At 43.6% G+C, this 13379-nt stretch overlaps 1 protein-coding gene across 4 annotated transcripts in view; it reads left to right on the top strand.

Moving 5' to 3' along the window:
* Positions 1–13379, top strand: part of ptpra (protein tyrosine phosphatase receptor type A) — a 242820-nt gene that overhangs the window by 154637 nt on the left and 74804 nt on the right. For 3 of the 4 annotated variants that reach the window (XM_078223448.1, XM_078223458.1, XM_078223438.1), the window contains 2 exons: positions 2128–2212; positions 10119–10192. In XM_078223448.1, the coding sequence (XP_078079574.1) occupies positions 2128–2212; positions 10119–10192 (159 nt within the window). Of the gene's footprint in view, positions 1–2108; positions 2213–10118; positions 10193–13379 lie in introns of all 4 variants that reach the window. The other variant, XM_078223467.1, reaches the window with a different exon arrangement.

The raw sequence follows: 13379 nt of genomic DNA, 5'->3' as shown, positions 1-13379 counted from the left end.
CTGGATCCCGTGAGATTTAATCTTATGCAACAATCTACCTTGCGGTACCTTATCAAAGGCCTTGCTAAAGTCCATGTAGACAACAACAACTGCACTATCCTTCTCTACTTTCTTGGTTACCCCTTCAAAAAACGCAATCAAATTTGTGAGACATGGTTTTCCACTCACAAAGCCATGCCTACTGTCCCTAATCAGTCCCTGTGTCTCTAAATGCCTGTAGATCCTGTCTCTCAAAATACCTTCCAACAACCTACCCATCACAGATGTGAGGCTCACTGGCCTGTAGTTCCCAAGCTTTTCTCTGCAGCCCTTTTTAAACAAAGGCACAACATTTGCCACCCTCCAATCTTCAGGCACCTCACCTCTGACTATCGATGATTCAAATATCTCTGCTAGGGGACCCGCAATTTCCTCCCTAGCCTCCCACAATGTCCTGGGATACACTTAATCAGGTCCCGGGGATTTATCTACCTTGATGCGCTTTAAGACTTCCAGCAGCACCTTCTTTGTAATATGTACATTCCTCAAGATGTCACTATTTATTTCCCCAAGTTCCCTAACATCCATGCTTTTCTCAACAGTAAATACTGATGAGAAATATTCATTTAGGAACTCACCCATCTCTTATGGATCTGCACATAGATGACCTTGTTGTTCCTTAAGAGGTCCTACTCACTCCTTAGTTACTCTTTTGCACTTTATGTATTGTAGAATCTCTTTGGATTCTTGGAACTAAATGTAATGTGTCCATTCACTTCACATTCTTCTAAACTCCAACCTGCTCAACCTGAAAGCCTGTCACCTTGGGATAAATGAACATTCTCTGACCTGCTTCTAACGCCATTGTATCTTTTTTGAAATATGGAGGCCAAAACTGTATAGAGTTTGTTCCAGATGTAGTCTCACCAAAGCACTTTGGAGCAGCAGCAAAACTTCAGATGAAGAGTCATCCAGCCTTGAAACATTAGCTCTGTTTTCTCTTCACCAATACTGTCCGACCTGCTGAGAGTTCCCAGCATTTTCGTTCTTTATTTCAGATTCCAGCATCCACAGTAATTTGCTTTTAACAAATAAAACCACTTGCACTGCATTGACTAAATTGATAGTGTATCAAATTTGGCCATTGTTAAATTTGCCAGTCTTGTGTATCAGTATCTTGGCTGACCTCCTGAAACTGGTGTTGGGGTGGCACGATGACACAAGTGGTTAGCACTGCTGCCTCACAGCGCCATGGTCCTGGGTTTGATTCCGGCCTTGGATGACTCTGTGGAGTTTGTACATTCTTCCCGTGTCTGCATGGGTTTAATTCACGTGTTGCGGTTTACTCCTATAGTCCAAAGACATTCAGGTTAGGTGGACTGGCTATGATCAATGCATGGGATTACGGGGATACAGCGCGGGAGTAGGCCTGAGTAGAGTGCTCTTTCAGAGGGTTGGTGCAGACTCGATGAGCTGAATCGCCTCCTCCTGCACTGCAGGGATTCGATGGGACCATACATAGGTTAATTATGGCCTGATCACCTATTGAACGATCTGTCTGGAAAATGTGTTTATGATGGACTGAGTAGGTCTCAGTTCTGCCCCGCTCAGAATTCTGGGCTGCCAATGAGCATTTACTTTAAACCTAACTGACTAAATAATTCAACCTTCCCGTGGAGCCAGGAGGAGCAATCGTGCCTGGGCTTGAAAATTGACCAAACTAATTTCTGCTTTCATTGTTCATAGTTGAATTTGTTGAATGCAAGGCATGATTAAATGGATCAGTGATTTATTAAAGGGTCACCTCATTGAACTACTGTTTTGAGAGCATCAGTATGAAATGGAGCTTTGTTGTGCTTTATGTTTATCCTGGCCTGTCATGACAAAGTCACTTAATTTTTAAAAATTCTTATTTTGCTTTAGTTGAGCTGTTTATTTTTGTGTGCATTCCTATAATAAATTTAAACAAGGATTCTATGTCTTTATATTATCGATACTGATATTTTTATGTTTTGGCATTAGCTTATTAACATTCTTATAGAGGCTGTGTACAATATTTGAGAATCTCCATTGAACTGTCTTACACGCAAGTACAGTTGCGTACTAATGTTCATCTATATTCTAAATAGTGTGTTCTTTTCATTACAGATGAAATGCCTATTATAGCAGTAATGGTGGCGCTCTCATCACTGTTAGTCATCGTATTTATTATAATTGTTCTTTATATGCTGAGGTAAGTGACTGTTAATTGAAGCTTACAAGCATGTTTGTTGTACTGCTGGGTAGATCAAGTGAGAAAATTTGTTTACATATTTCATCCTTCTAATTCAGTGTCTCCCAAGCGTTTTCCTGCTGTGACTCTATATTAACACTCAAAAGTTGGTGAGGGGGCAAGGGAAAGTTGCGAGAGCGAGGTTGTTTTTTTTCACCAACCAATTTGCAGTTTCAGATGGAGGCAGTGGTCTGGCCTCAGAGTTCATTACATTAGAACATGCCCTCTGAACCACAAAAGTAAAAGTCATGCATCCTCATGTCATGGGGCCTTGGAGTTGATCCCCGGATTTGAAAGTCTCCGCTCCACAGTTGCCATTTTTGCCTTGAAGAAGAGGGAGCTCACAATCAGAATTGCTCAGCTCTCGATCCCAGCAGGGGTCACGGTCCATGCTTTGGGGTTAATTTGTGAATGTCACACTTCTGTTAATCTGTCTTTATAGGTATTCTGAATTTTTTTTTACAGTGTTAAATAACTCCTTCGTCTTGTTTTGAAACATTTCCTCTGATTCCTGTTAATATCTGATTTTAGTAAATTTTTACATCATTTCTTTTAGAGTGAAGGGCAAGGCTGGTAGAAGTAGGGAACACTGGATGACTTGGGATATTGAGGCCTTGGTCAAGAAGAAGAAGGAGGCACATGACATGCATAGGGAGCTGGGATCAAGTGGATCGCTTGAAGAGTATAGAGTGTAGGAGTAGAGATAAGAGAGAAATCAGGAGGGCAAAAAGGGGACACAAGATTGCTTTGGCAGAAAAGGCAAAGGGAAATCCAAAGAGCTTCTACAAATATATAAAGGGCAACATAAGGGAGAGTAGAGCCTCTTAATAACTACTTTGAATTTAACCACATGCAGGTCAATAAAGTCATAGGGGTTTACAGCATTGAAACAGGCCCTTTGGCCCAACTTATCCATGCCACCCTTTTTTATTAAACCACTAAGCTGGTCCCAATTGCCTGCGTTTGGCCCATATCCCTCTATACTTTATCCCTCCCATCCTACCCATGTAACTGTCTAAATGCTTTTTGAAAGACAAAATTGTACCCGCCTCTATGCTGTCTCTGGCAGCTTGTTCCAGACATTCACCACCCTCTGTGTGAAAGAATTGCTCCTCTGGACTCTTTTGTATCTCTGCCCTCTCAGCTTAAACCTATGCCTTCTAGTTGTAGACTCACTATCTTTGGGAAAATATGTTGACTATCTAACCGATCTATGCCCCTCGTTATTTTATAGACCTCTATAAGATCACACCTAAGTCTCCTATGCTCCAAAGAAAAAAGTCCCAGTCGAGCCAGCCTCTCCTTATAACTCAAACCATCAAGTCCCGGTAGCATCCTAGTAAATCTTTTCTGCACTCTTTTTCTAGTTTAATAATATACTTTCTATAATAGGGTGACCAGAACTGTACACAGTTTTCCAAGTGTGGCCTCACCAATATCTTGTACAAATTTGACAAGACATCCCAACTCCTGTATTCAATGTTCTGACCAATTAACCCCAGCATGCCGAATGCCTTCTTCACCACTCTGTCCACCTGCGACTCCACTTTCAAGGAGCTATGAACCTGTAACCCTCGATCTCTTTGTTCTGTAACTCTCCCCAACAGCCTACCATTAACTGAGTAAGTCCTGCCCTGGTTCGATCTACCAAAATGCACCACCTCACATTTATCTAAATTAAACTGCATCTGCCATTCGTCAACCCACTGGCCCAATTGATAAAGATCCTGTTGCAATCCTAGATAACATTCTTCACTGTCCACTATACCACCAATCTTGGTGTCATCTGCAAAATTACTAACCATGCCTCCTAAATTCTCATTAATATAAATTACAAATAACAGTGGACCCAGCACCGATCCTTGGGTAAAGGTCAGAAGGGTGATGTACCAGAAAGTATCCCAGTGGCAGTCTCCCATCATAGTAAGGGCTGGGCAACAGATGGGAGAGGGGAAGGGAGTGAGCAGTCAGTGGAGGGATCCCCTGTGGTTGCCCTCCAAAATAGGTATATTGTTTTGGATTCTGTGGAGGGGAATGACCCTCCAGGGGTAAGCCACGAAGACCAGATCGCCTGCACAGAGACAGGCTCAGAGGCACAGAAGGGAAAGAAGGGGATTAGAAGAGAAATAGCGGTGGGAGATGCGATGGTTAGAGGCACGGACAGGTGGTTCTGCAGGCGCGAATGAGACTCCAGGATAGTAGTCTGCCTCCCTGGTGCCGGAGTACTGGATGTCTCCAAGAGGGTAGGAAGCATATTAAAAAGGGATGGTAATCAAACAGATGTAATTGTACACATTGGTGAAAATGACGTAGGTAGAAAGAGCAGGGGGGTCATACGAGAGCAATTCAGGGAGATGGGTGCTCGGCTAAAAAATAAGGCCTCTAGTGTAGCAATCTCTGGACTTCTCCCAGTGCCTAGTGCTAGTGAGGCCAGGAACAGGGAGATTCTACAATTGAACACGTGGCTAAAAGACTGGTGCAAGAGGGAGGGTTTCAAATTTATAGATCATTGGTTAGTCTTCATGAGAGGATGGCACCTGTACGGAAAGGATGGGTTACACCTGAACTGGAAGGGCACAAATATTCTGGCTGGGAGTTTTGCTAGAGTGTTTTGGCAGGGTTTAAACGAGTGTGGCAGGGGGGGTGGGGATCAAAACAGTAGGTCAGTAAGTACTGAGGCTGGGGTTGAGCTGGGGGCCAGGACAAGGCTAGCTAAGAAGAAGAGCATTCTGGAGCAGGATGACCTGAGTGAGCCTGGAGGAGTGGAGTGCATCTGCTTCAATGCGAGGAGCATAATGGGTAAGACAGACGAACTTAGGGCCTTAATGCTTACGCGGAATTTGGATGTGGTTGCGGTGACGGAGACATGGTTAAAAGGACAGGACTGGCAGCTGAATATTCCGGGGTATAAGTGTTTTAGGCGAGACAGAGGAGGGGCTAAAAAAGGTGGGGGAGTAGCGGTATTAGTTAGGGAGCATATTACAGCGGTGCAGAGGGTGGACAATTTAGAGGGGACATGTAATGAGTCGCTGTGGGTGAAGCTCAGAAACAGGAAAGGTGCAATCACTATGCTGGGGGCATACTACAGGCCACCCATCAGCCCACGGGAAGTGGAGGAACGGATATGTCAGGAGATTCTGGATATGTGCAGAAACAATAGGGTTGTTGTAGTGGGAGACTTCAATTTCCCTGGTATAGACTGGAAAGTGCTTAGGGCTGGGGGTCTGGACAGGGAGGAATTTGTAAAATGCGTACTGGAAGGTTCTTTGGAACAGTATGTAGATAGCCCAACTAGAGAGGGGGCTATACTGGATCTAGTTCTGGGAAATGAGCCCGGTCAAGTCGTCAAAGCTTCGGTCGGGGAACATGTGGCAAATAGTGACCACAACTCTGTTAACTTTAGGATAGTAATGGACAAGGATGAGTGTTGTCCTAAGGGTAGGGTGCTAAATTGGGGGAACGCTAACTATAGCCGGATTAGGCAGGAATTGGTGGCCGTTGATTGGGAGAGGCTGTTTGGGGGTAAGTCCACGTCTGGCATGTGGGAGTCTTTTAAGGAACAGTTGATAAGGCTGCAGGACAGGCATGTGCCTGTAAAAAGGAAGGATAGGAAAGGTAGGATTCGAGAGCCGTGGATAACCAGGGAAATTGAGGATCTGATCAAAAAGAAAAGAGAGGCGTACGTTAGGTCCAGGCAACTGAAAACAGATGGAGCTCTGTAGTAATACAGAGAGAGTAGGAAAGAACTCAAACGGGGAGTTAGAAGGGCACAAAGAGGTCACGAAATGTTCTTGGCAGATAGGATAAAGGAGAATCCTATGTTAGGAACAAAAGTGTTGTCAGGGAAAAAGTCAGACCTCTCAGGGACAAAGGAGGGGAATTATGCTTAGAACCCAAGGGAATAGGGGAGATCCTAAATGAATACTTTGCATTGGTATTCACAAAGGAGAGGGACTTATTGACTGGGAGTGTCTCAGAGGGAGGTGTTGACCCGTTAGAGAGAATCTCCATTACAAGGGAGGAAGTGTTAGGTTTTTTAGGTAACATTAAAACTGACAAATCCCCAGGGCCTGATGGTATCTATCCTAGACTGCTCAGGGAGACAAGAGATGTAATTGCTGGGCCTCTGACGGAAATCTTTGTCTCTTCATTGGACACAGGTGAGGTCCCTGAGGATTGGAGGATAGCAAATGTGGTACTGTTATTTAAGAAGGGTAGCAGGGATAACCCGGATAATTATAGGCCAGTGAGCCTGACGTCCGTGGTAGGGAAGTTATTGGAGAGGATTCTTAGAGACAGGATGTATGCGCATTTAGAACGGAACAATCTCATTAGTGACAGACAGATGGTTTTGTAAGAGGGAGGTCGTGCCGTACAAATTTGGTGGAGTTATTTGAGGAAGTGACAGAAACGGTTGACGAAAGAAGGGCCGTGGATGTCGTCTATATGGATTTCAGTATGGCATTTGACAAAGTCCCTCATGGCAGGTTGGTTAAGAAGGTTAAGGCTCATGGGATACAAGGAGAGGTGGCTAGATCGGTAGAAAACTGGCTTGGCCACAGGAGACAGAGGGTAGCGGTCTTTTTCCGGCTGGAGGTCTGTGACCAGTGGTGTTCTGTACTGGGACCTCTGCTATTTGTGATATATATAAATGATTTGGAAGAAGGTGTAACTGGTGTTATCAGCAAGTTTGCGGATGACACGAAGATGGCTGGACTTGCGGATAGCGATGAACATTGTCGGACAATACAGCAGGATATTGATAGGCTGGAAAATTGGGCGGAGAAATGGCAGATGGAATTTAATCCAGATAAATGCGAAGTGATGCATTTTGGAAGAACTAATGTAGGGGGGAGTTATACAATAAATGGCAGAGCCATCAAGAGTATAGAAACACAGAGGGACCTAGGTGTGCAAGTCCACAAATCCTTGAAGGTGGCAGCACAGGTGGAGAAGGTGGTGAAGAAGGCATATGGTATGCTTGCCTTTATAGGATGGGGTATAGAGTATAAAAGCTGGAGTCTGATGTTGCAGCTGTATAGAACGCTGGTTCGGCCACATTTGGAGTACTGCGTCCAGTTCTGGTCGCCGCACTACCAGAAGGACGTGGAGGCTTTAGAGAGAGTGCAGAGAAGGTTTACCAGGATGTTGCCTGGTATGGAGGGTCTTAGCTATGAGGAGAGATTGGGTAAACTGGGGTTGTTCTCCCTGGAAAGACGGAGAATGAGGGGAGACCTAATAGAGGTGTACAAGATTATGAAGGGGATAGATAGGGTGAACAGTGGGAAGCTTTTTCCCAGGTCGGAGGTGACGATCACGAGGGGTCACGGGCTCAAGGTGAGAGGGGTGAGATATAACTCAGATATCAGAGGGCTGTTTTTTACACAGAGGGTGGTGGGGGCCTGGAATGCACTGCCAAGTAGGGTGGTGGAGGCAGACACGCTGGCATCGTTTAAGACTTACCTGGATAGTCACATGAGCAGTCTGGGAATGGAGGGATACAAACGAATGGTCTAGTTGGACCAATGAGCGGCACAGGCTTGGAGGGCCGAAGGGCCTGTTTCCTGTGCTGTACTGTTCTTTGTTCTTTGAGGCACACCGCTGGTCACAGGCCTCCAGTTTGAAAATCAACCTTCTATAATCACCCTCTGTCTTCTGTCATCAAGTCAATTTTGTATCCATTTGGTTCCCTCACCCTGGATCCTGAGATTTAACCGTATGCAACAATCTACCATGTGGTACCTTATCAAAGGCCTTGCTAAAGTCCATGTAGACAACATCAACTGCACTGCCCTCACCTAATGTCTTGGTTACCCCTTCAAAAAACTCAATCAAATTTGTGAGACATGATTTTCAGCTCACAAAGCCATGCTGACTGTCCCTAATCAGTCCCTGTGTCTCTAAATGCCTGTAGATCCTGTCTCTCAGAATTCCTTCTAACAACTTACCCACTACAGATGTTAGGCTTACCGGTCTATAGTTCCCAGGCTTTCCCCTGCAGCCCTTCTTAAGCAAAGGCACAACATTTGCTATCCTCCAATCTTCAGGCACCTCACCTGTGGCTGTTGATGATTCTGCTCTGAGACCTGCAATTTCCTCCCTAACCTCCCACAATGTCCTGGGATACATTTTGTCAGGTGCCGGGGTTTTATCTACCTTGATGTGCTTTGAACCCTCCAGCACCACCTCCTCTGTAATATGTATTTCCCTCAAAACATCACTCTTTATTTCCCCAAGTTCCCTAACATCCATGCTTTTCTCAACAGTAAATACTGATGAGCAATATTCATTTAGGATCTCGCCCATCTCTTGTGGATCCGCGCATAGATGACCTTGTTGATCCTTAAGAGGCCTTACTCCCTCCCTAGTTACTCTTTTGCCCTTTATGTATTTGTAGATTTGGATTCTACAAATTTGGATTCTTGGAACTAAATGTAATGTGTCTGAATTTGCGGGGCACAAAGCTGGGTGGGAGGGTGGGTTGTGAGGAGGATGTAGAGATACTTCAGTGTGATTTGGACAAGCTGAGTGAGTGGGAAAATGCATGGCAGATGCAATATATGTGGATAAATGTGAGGTACTTTTACACCAGTGGCTGAAGGCATGCATGCAGGTGCATGGAGCAAACAGTGAAGAAATCAAATGGTATGTTGGACTAGTGAGAGGATTCGAGTACAGGTATAGGGATGTCTTGCTGCAGTTATACGGGGTGTTGGTGAGGACACCTGGAATATTGTGTGTAGTTTTGGTGTGCTTATCTGTGGAAGGATGTTCTTGCTATAAAGGGAGCGCAGCGAAGGTTTACCAGACTGATTCATGGGATGACGAGACTATAATATGAGGAGAGATTGAGTTGGTTATTATATTGGCTGGAGTTCAGAAGATTGAGGAGGGATCTCATAGAAACCTATTAACTCCTAACAGGACTAGACAGAGTAGAAGATGCAGCAAGGATGTCCCTGATGGTGGAGGAGTCCAGAACCAGCAGTCATAGCCTAAGATAAGCACTGTGATGAGAAATTTCTTCGCCCAGAGAATAGTATGTACGTGAAATTAGCTATCACAGAAAGCAGCTGAGGTCAAAATATCATATGTTTTCAAGAAAGTTAGATATGGCTCATAGAATCCCTACAGTGCAGAAAGAAGCCATTTAAATCATAGAATCCTGACACTGCAGAAAGAGGCCTTTCGGCCCATTGAGCCTGCACTGACAACAATTCCACCCAGGCCCTGTCCCCGTAACCCCACATATTTACCCTGCTAAACCCCCTGACACTAGGGTAATTTAGCACAGCCACTCCACCTAACACTCACATCTTTGGACTGTGGGAGGAAACCGGAGCACCTGGAGGAAATCCACGCAGACACAGAGAGAATGGGCAGACTCCACACAGACAGTGACTTGAGGCCAGAATTGAACCCGGGTCCCTTGCGCTGAGAGGCAACAGTGCAAACCACTGTGCCATTGTGCCGCCCTATTTATAAATGTTTCTGTTCTGCTGTTGACTGCAAAATCAATTGCAATATGTTTTTACCTTGTCAGAAAGCATCTGACCTTTGCCTGTAAGCTTATCACGGCTGCCATGTTTCCAGCGGGCGCTGTGCGCCTGCGCCGCCACCATGTTTCTGAGGGGCAATGTGAGGAGAGCGCATGCCCAGTGCCCTCATTGTCTGGGTTAAACAAAGGGCAAAGGTGAAAGGATAAAAGATTAAGGAAATTGCAAATATAAGGTTGCACCCTTCCCTGTTACAGAATGCACCATTCCACTTCTATGCTTCTGTGATACAGCATTTTAAAAGAAAAGTTGTGTTCCAATATGATGCTTTGCATTAACAACTGCTAACTTGTGAAATTTCATCTTATCAGGTTTAAAAAGTACAAGCAGGCTGGAAGTCATTCAAATTCCTTCAGGTTATCCAATGGCAGAACAGATGATACAGGTGTGTTTCAAAGCCAGATCTAGTAAATGATACTTACGGCAAGAGCTTCAACTTGATATCGAATTGTAAAATGTCATCATGATGTTATTGATTATCCCAAGATAGATAATGTAGTGTACAGTTAAACATGAAGGTATATAACTAATGTTGCTTCAGTGTTGACGCATAGGTTTTTGATTGACAAAGGTTTTGGGGGGGGGAAAGGCAGGAAAGTAGAGTTAAAGCTACAGTCAGGTTACCTATGGTCTTATTGAATAGCAAAAGCAGACTCACCATTACAATTACTAAGTCTAGCTTTCAATTCAGATTTTAATAATTGAATCAAAATTCCACCAGCTACCATGGGGGGGGATTTGAATCCATGTCTCCAGAGCATTAGCCCAGTCCTGACATCACCACAACGCCACTGTATCCTTCCAACATTTTTTCTGAAGTCTTCCCAAACCTCACTGATTCCCTGAGATACCAACAATCCATTTATCTCAGCCTTGAGTATACTCTATGATGGATCATTGACAACCCTCTATAGCAGAAAAATGTACAACTCTCTGCATTAATTTCTCCTCATCTCAGTCCTAAATGATCGATCGTTTATGGTAAGACTGTACTGGTATATTCCAGATTCTCCAGCCAGGGGAAGCAGCCTTTCTTCATCTAGCAGTGCTGAGCCTCTTCAGAATCTTGTACATTTCAATAAAATTACCTCTGATTCATCTAAACTCTAGAGAGTAGAAGTTCAATTCACTCAGCCTGTCATCCTAAGACAATCCTCTCTATGATTCCATGAACCCAAGGCAAGTATGTTCTTCGTTAGATGTGGACACTGAAACTTGCACAGAACTCCAGGTGTGGTCTCAGCAAAGGCCCATACAATTGTTGCAAGGCCTCCTTTATTCCTGTAGTCCTGTTCCCCTGCAGTAAATACCAGTATGCTAATTGCTTGTTGTACCTGCATCTAACTTTGTCCCTGTTTGAGTAATCCAATTTCCCTGACTACCAACATATGAAATGATTTTTTAAATTATTACTAAAGTATATAAAATAGCACTACCTTACATTGTACTCCACCTGCCACTTTGTACGCCACTCACTTAACCAGGCTTTATCTCTATAGTGTATTTTTGTCCTCATAGTTTTCATTCTCACCCAGCTTGTATTGTCAGCCAACCTTTGTATGATATGTTCAGTATAAGTCATTAACATAGATTGTAAATAACAGGCCCCCGTGCTAATCTTTGCAGCAATTCACCAGTTACACCGTGCCAACTTGAAAATGTCACGTTTATACTTACTCTGTTTTGCTGTCAGTTAACCAATCCTCCATCCATGCTAATCTATTACTCCCAACTCTATGAGCCCTTTTGCATTTGTGGTACTTTATTGAATGCTTTTTGGAAATCCAAAAATACTACACCCTTTATCTACCCCGCTATTTTCATCCTTAAAATATAGAACTTTGTTGAGGCCACAGCTAGAGTACTGTGTGCCGTTCTGGTCGCCACATTATCGGAAGGATGTGATTGCACTGGAGGGTGTGCAGAGGAGATTCACCAGGATGTTCCCTGGGATGGAACATTCAAGTGACGAAGAGCGGTTGCGTAGGCTTGGGTTGTTTTCGTTGGAGCAGAGAAGACTGAGGGGCGACCTGATCAGGGTATACAAGATTATGACAGACATGGACAGAGTGGATCAGGAACAGCTGTTCCCCTGAGTTGAAGGATCAGTCACGGGTGACATAGGTTCAAGGTGAGGGGCAGGAGGCTTCGGGGGGATGTGAGGAAAATCATTTTTACCCAGAGGGTGGTTTCAGTCTGGAATGCGCTGCCTGGGAGGGTGGTAGAGGCGGGTTGCCTCACACCCTTTAAAAAGTGTCTGGATGAGCACTTGACACATCATAACATTCAGGGCTATGGGCCAAGTGCTGGCAGATGGGATTAGGTGGGAGTTCAGGTGTTTCTAATGTGTCAATGCAGACTCGCTGGGCCGAATGGCCTCTTCTGTGCTGTATGAGTCTGTGAAAATAAAATCTAATAAATTTCACACATTTTCACTCTAATGACTGTCTGATTATATTGTTATTTTCCAAATGCCAGATTTCCTCAATAATAGATTCCAGCATTTTGCCAATGACTGGTGTCAAGCTAACTGATGTGTACTTCACAGTTTTCTTTTTCCCCTGCTTTCTTCAATAGTGGTTTGCGTTTGTGAACTCTTTAAGCTCCAGAATTTATATTGATTAACTAAGCAGTCTCTGGTGAATGACCTCTACAGTGTGAATTCAGACAGAGTTTAATTTTTCTTGAAGACTGCAGGTCAGAGCCCAAAATGAAATGCCTTGTTTTCTTTCTTTTGAAAAAAAAGCAGCCTGTTTTTGGTGATGGTAATTGAGAGGAGAATGTTTAGAAAGGGACAAAATAACTCAGTGAAATTAATTTTTATTTTCCTTTCCATTTCAATTCCATATTTACTACTAAATTAGCCCCACTACACAGAGATATTTTAGCTTTCACAGGCCTGAAGGTGGTTTTGAGAAGTTGGTTAAAGGTAGCGAAGTGTGGCTTGCTTACTTATGCTATCCAAGCAGTTTCCATATGATCAATCTTGAAAGTACATTTTTTTCATGCCTCAATTGAATTGTTGCTATTTTTGGAAAATATGGCTCTATCTCCAGAAAAAACTGGGCGGAGTGGCAGATATTAGTTATATCTGCTTCCCTTCAATAATGGCCGGATAAAGTGGTAAATGCCGGGGTCACTTTTAACATTTAAGAAAAACTTGGACGGGTTCATGGATGAGAGGGGCGTGGAGGGATATGGTCCAAGTGCAGGTCAGTGGGACTAGGCAAAAAATGGTTCGGCACAGACAAGAAGGGCCAAAAGGCCTGTTTCTGAGCTGTAATTTTCTATGGTTCTATGGTCACCTTAACAATCATTTTGCTTTATATTGGAATTCTCAAGATAAGCTTTAGAATTAAACTAAATACAACAAATGCATAACTGTATATTGAACATTTCAAAAGCAACCATGTCTACATGTTTAAGTAAATGAAATTAAATCAAAAGGAAATAATATATAATCCCAAAATATAATCGTGATTTTTCAATCCTCAGTTCTATAGTTTGGATATTGATGGGCAGTCATGTTACTTTTATTATCATTTGAAACAAAAAATTACTTTTTGAATGTT

Source organism: Mustelus asterias, chromosome 1, assembly GCF_964213995.1.
Source record: "Mustelus asterias chromosome 1, sMusAst1.hap1.1, whole genome shotgun sequence".
Classification (NCBI taxonomy): Eukaryota; Metazoa; Chordata; class Chondrichthyes; order Carcharhiniformes; family Triakidae; genus Mustelus; species Mustelus asterias.
Note: the sequence above shows the minus strand (reverse complement) of the source record. Positions and strands in the feature narration are given on the sequence as shown.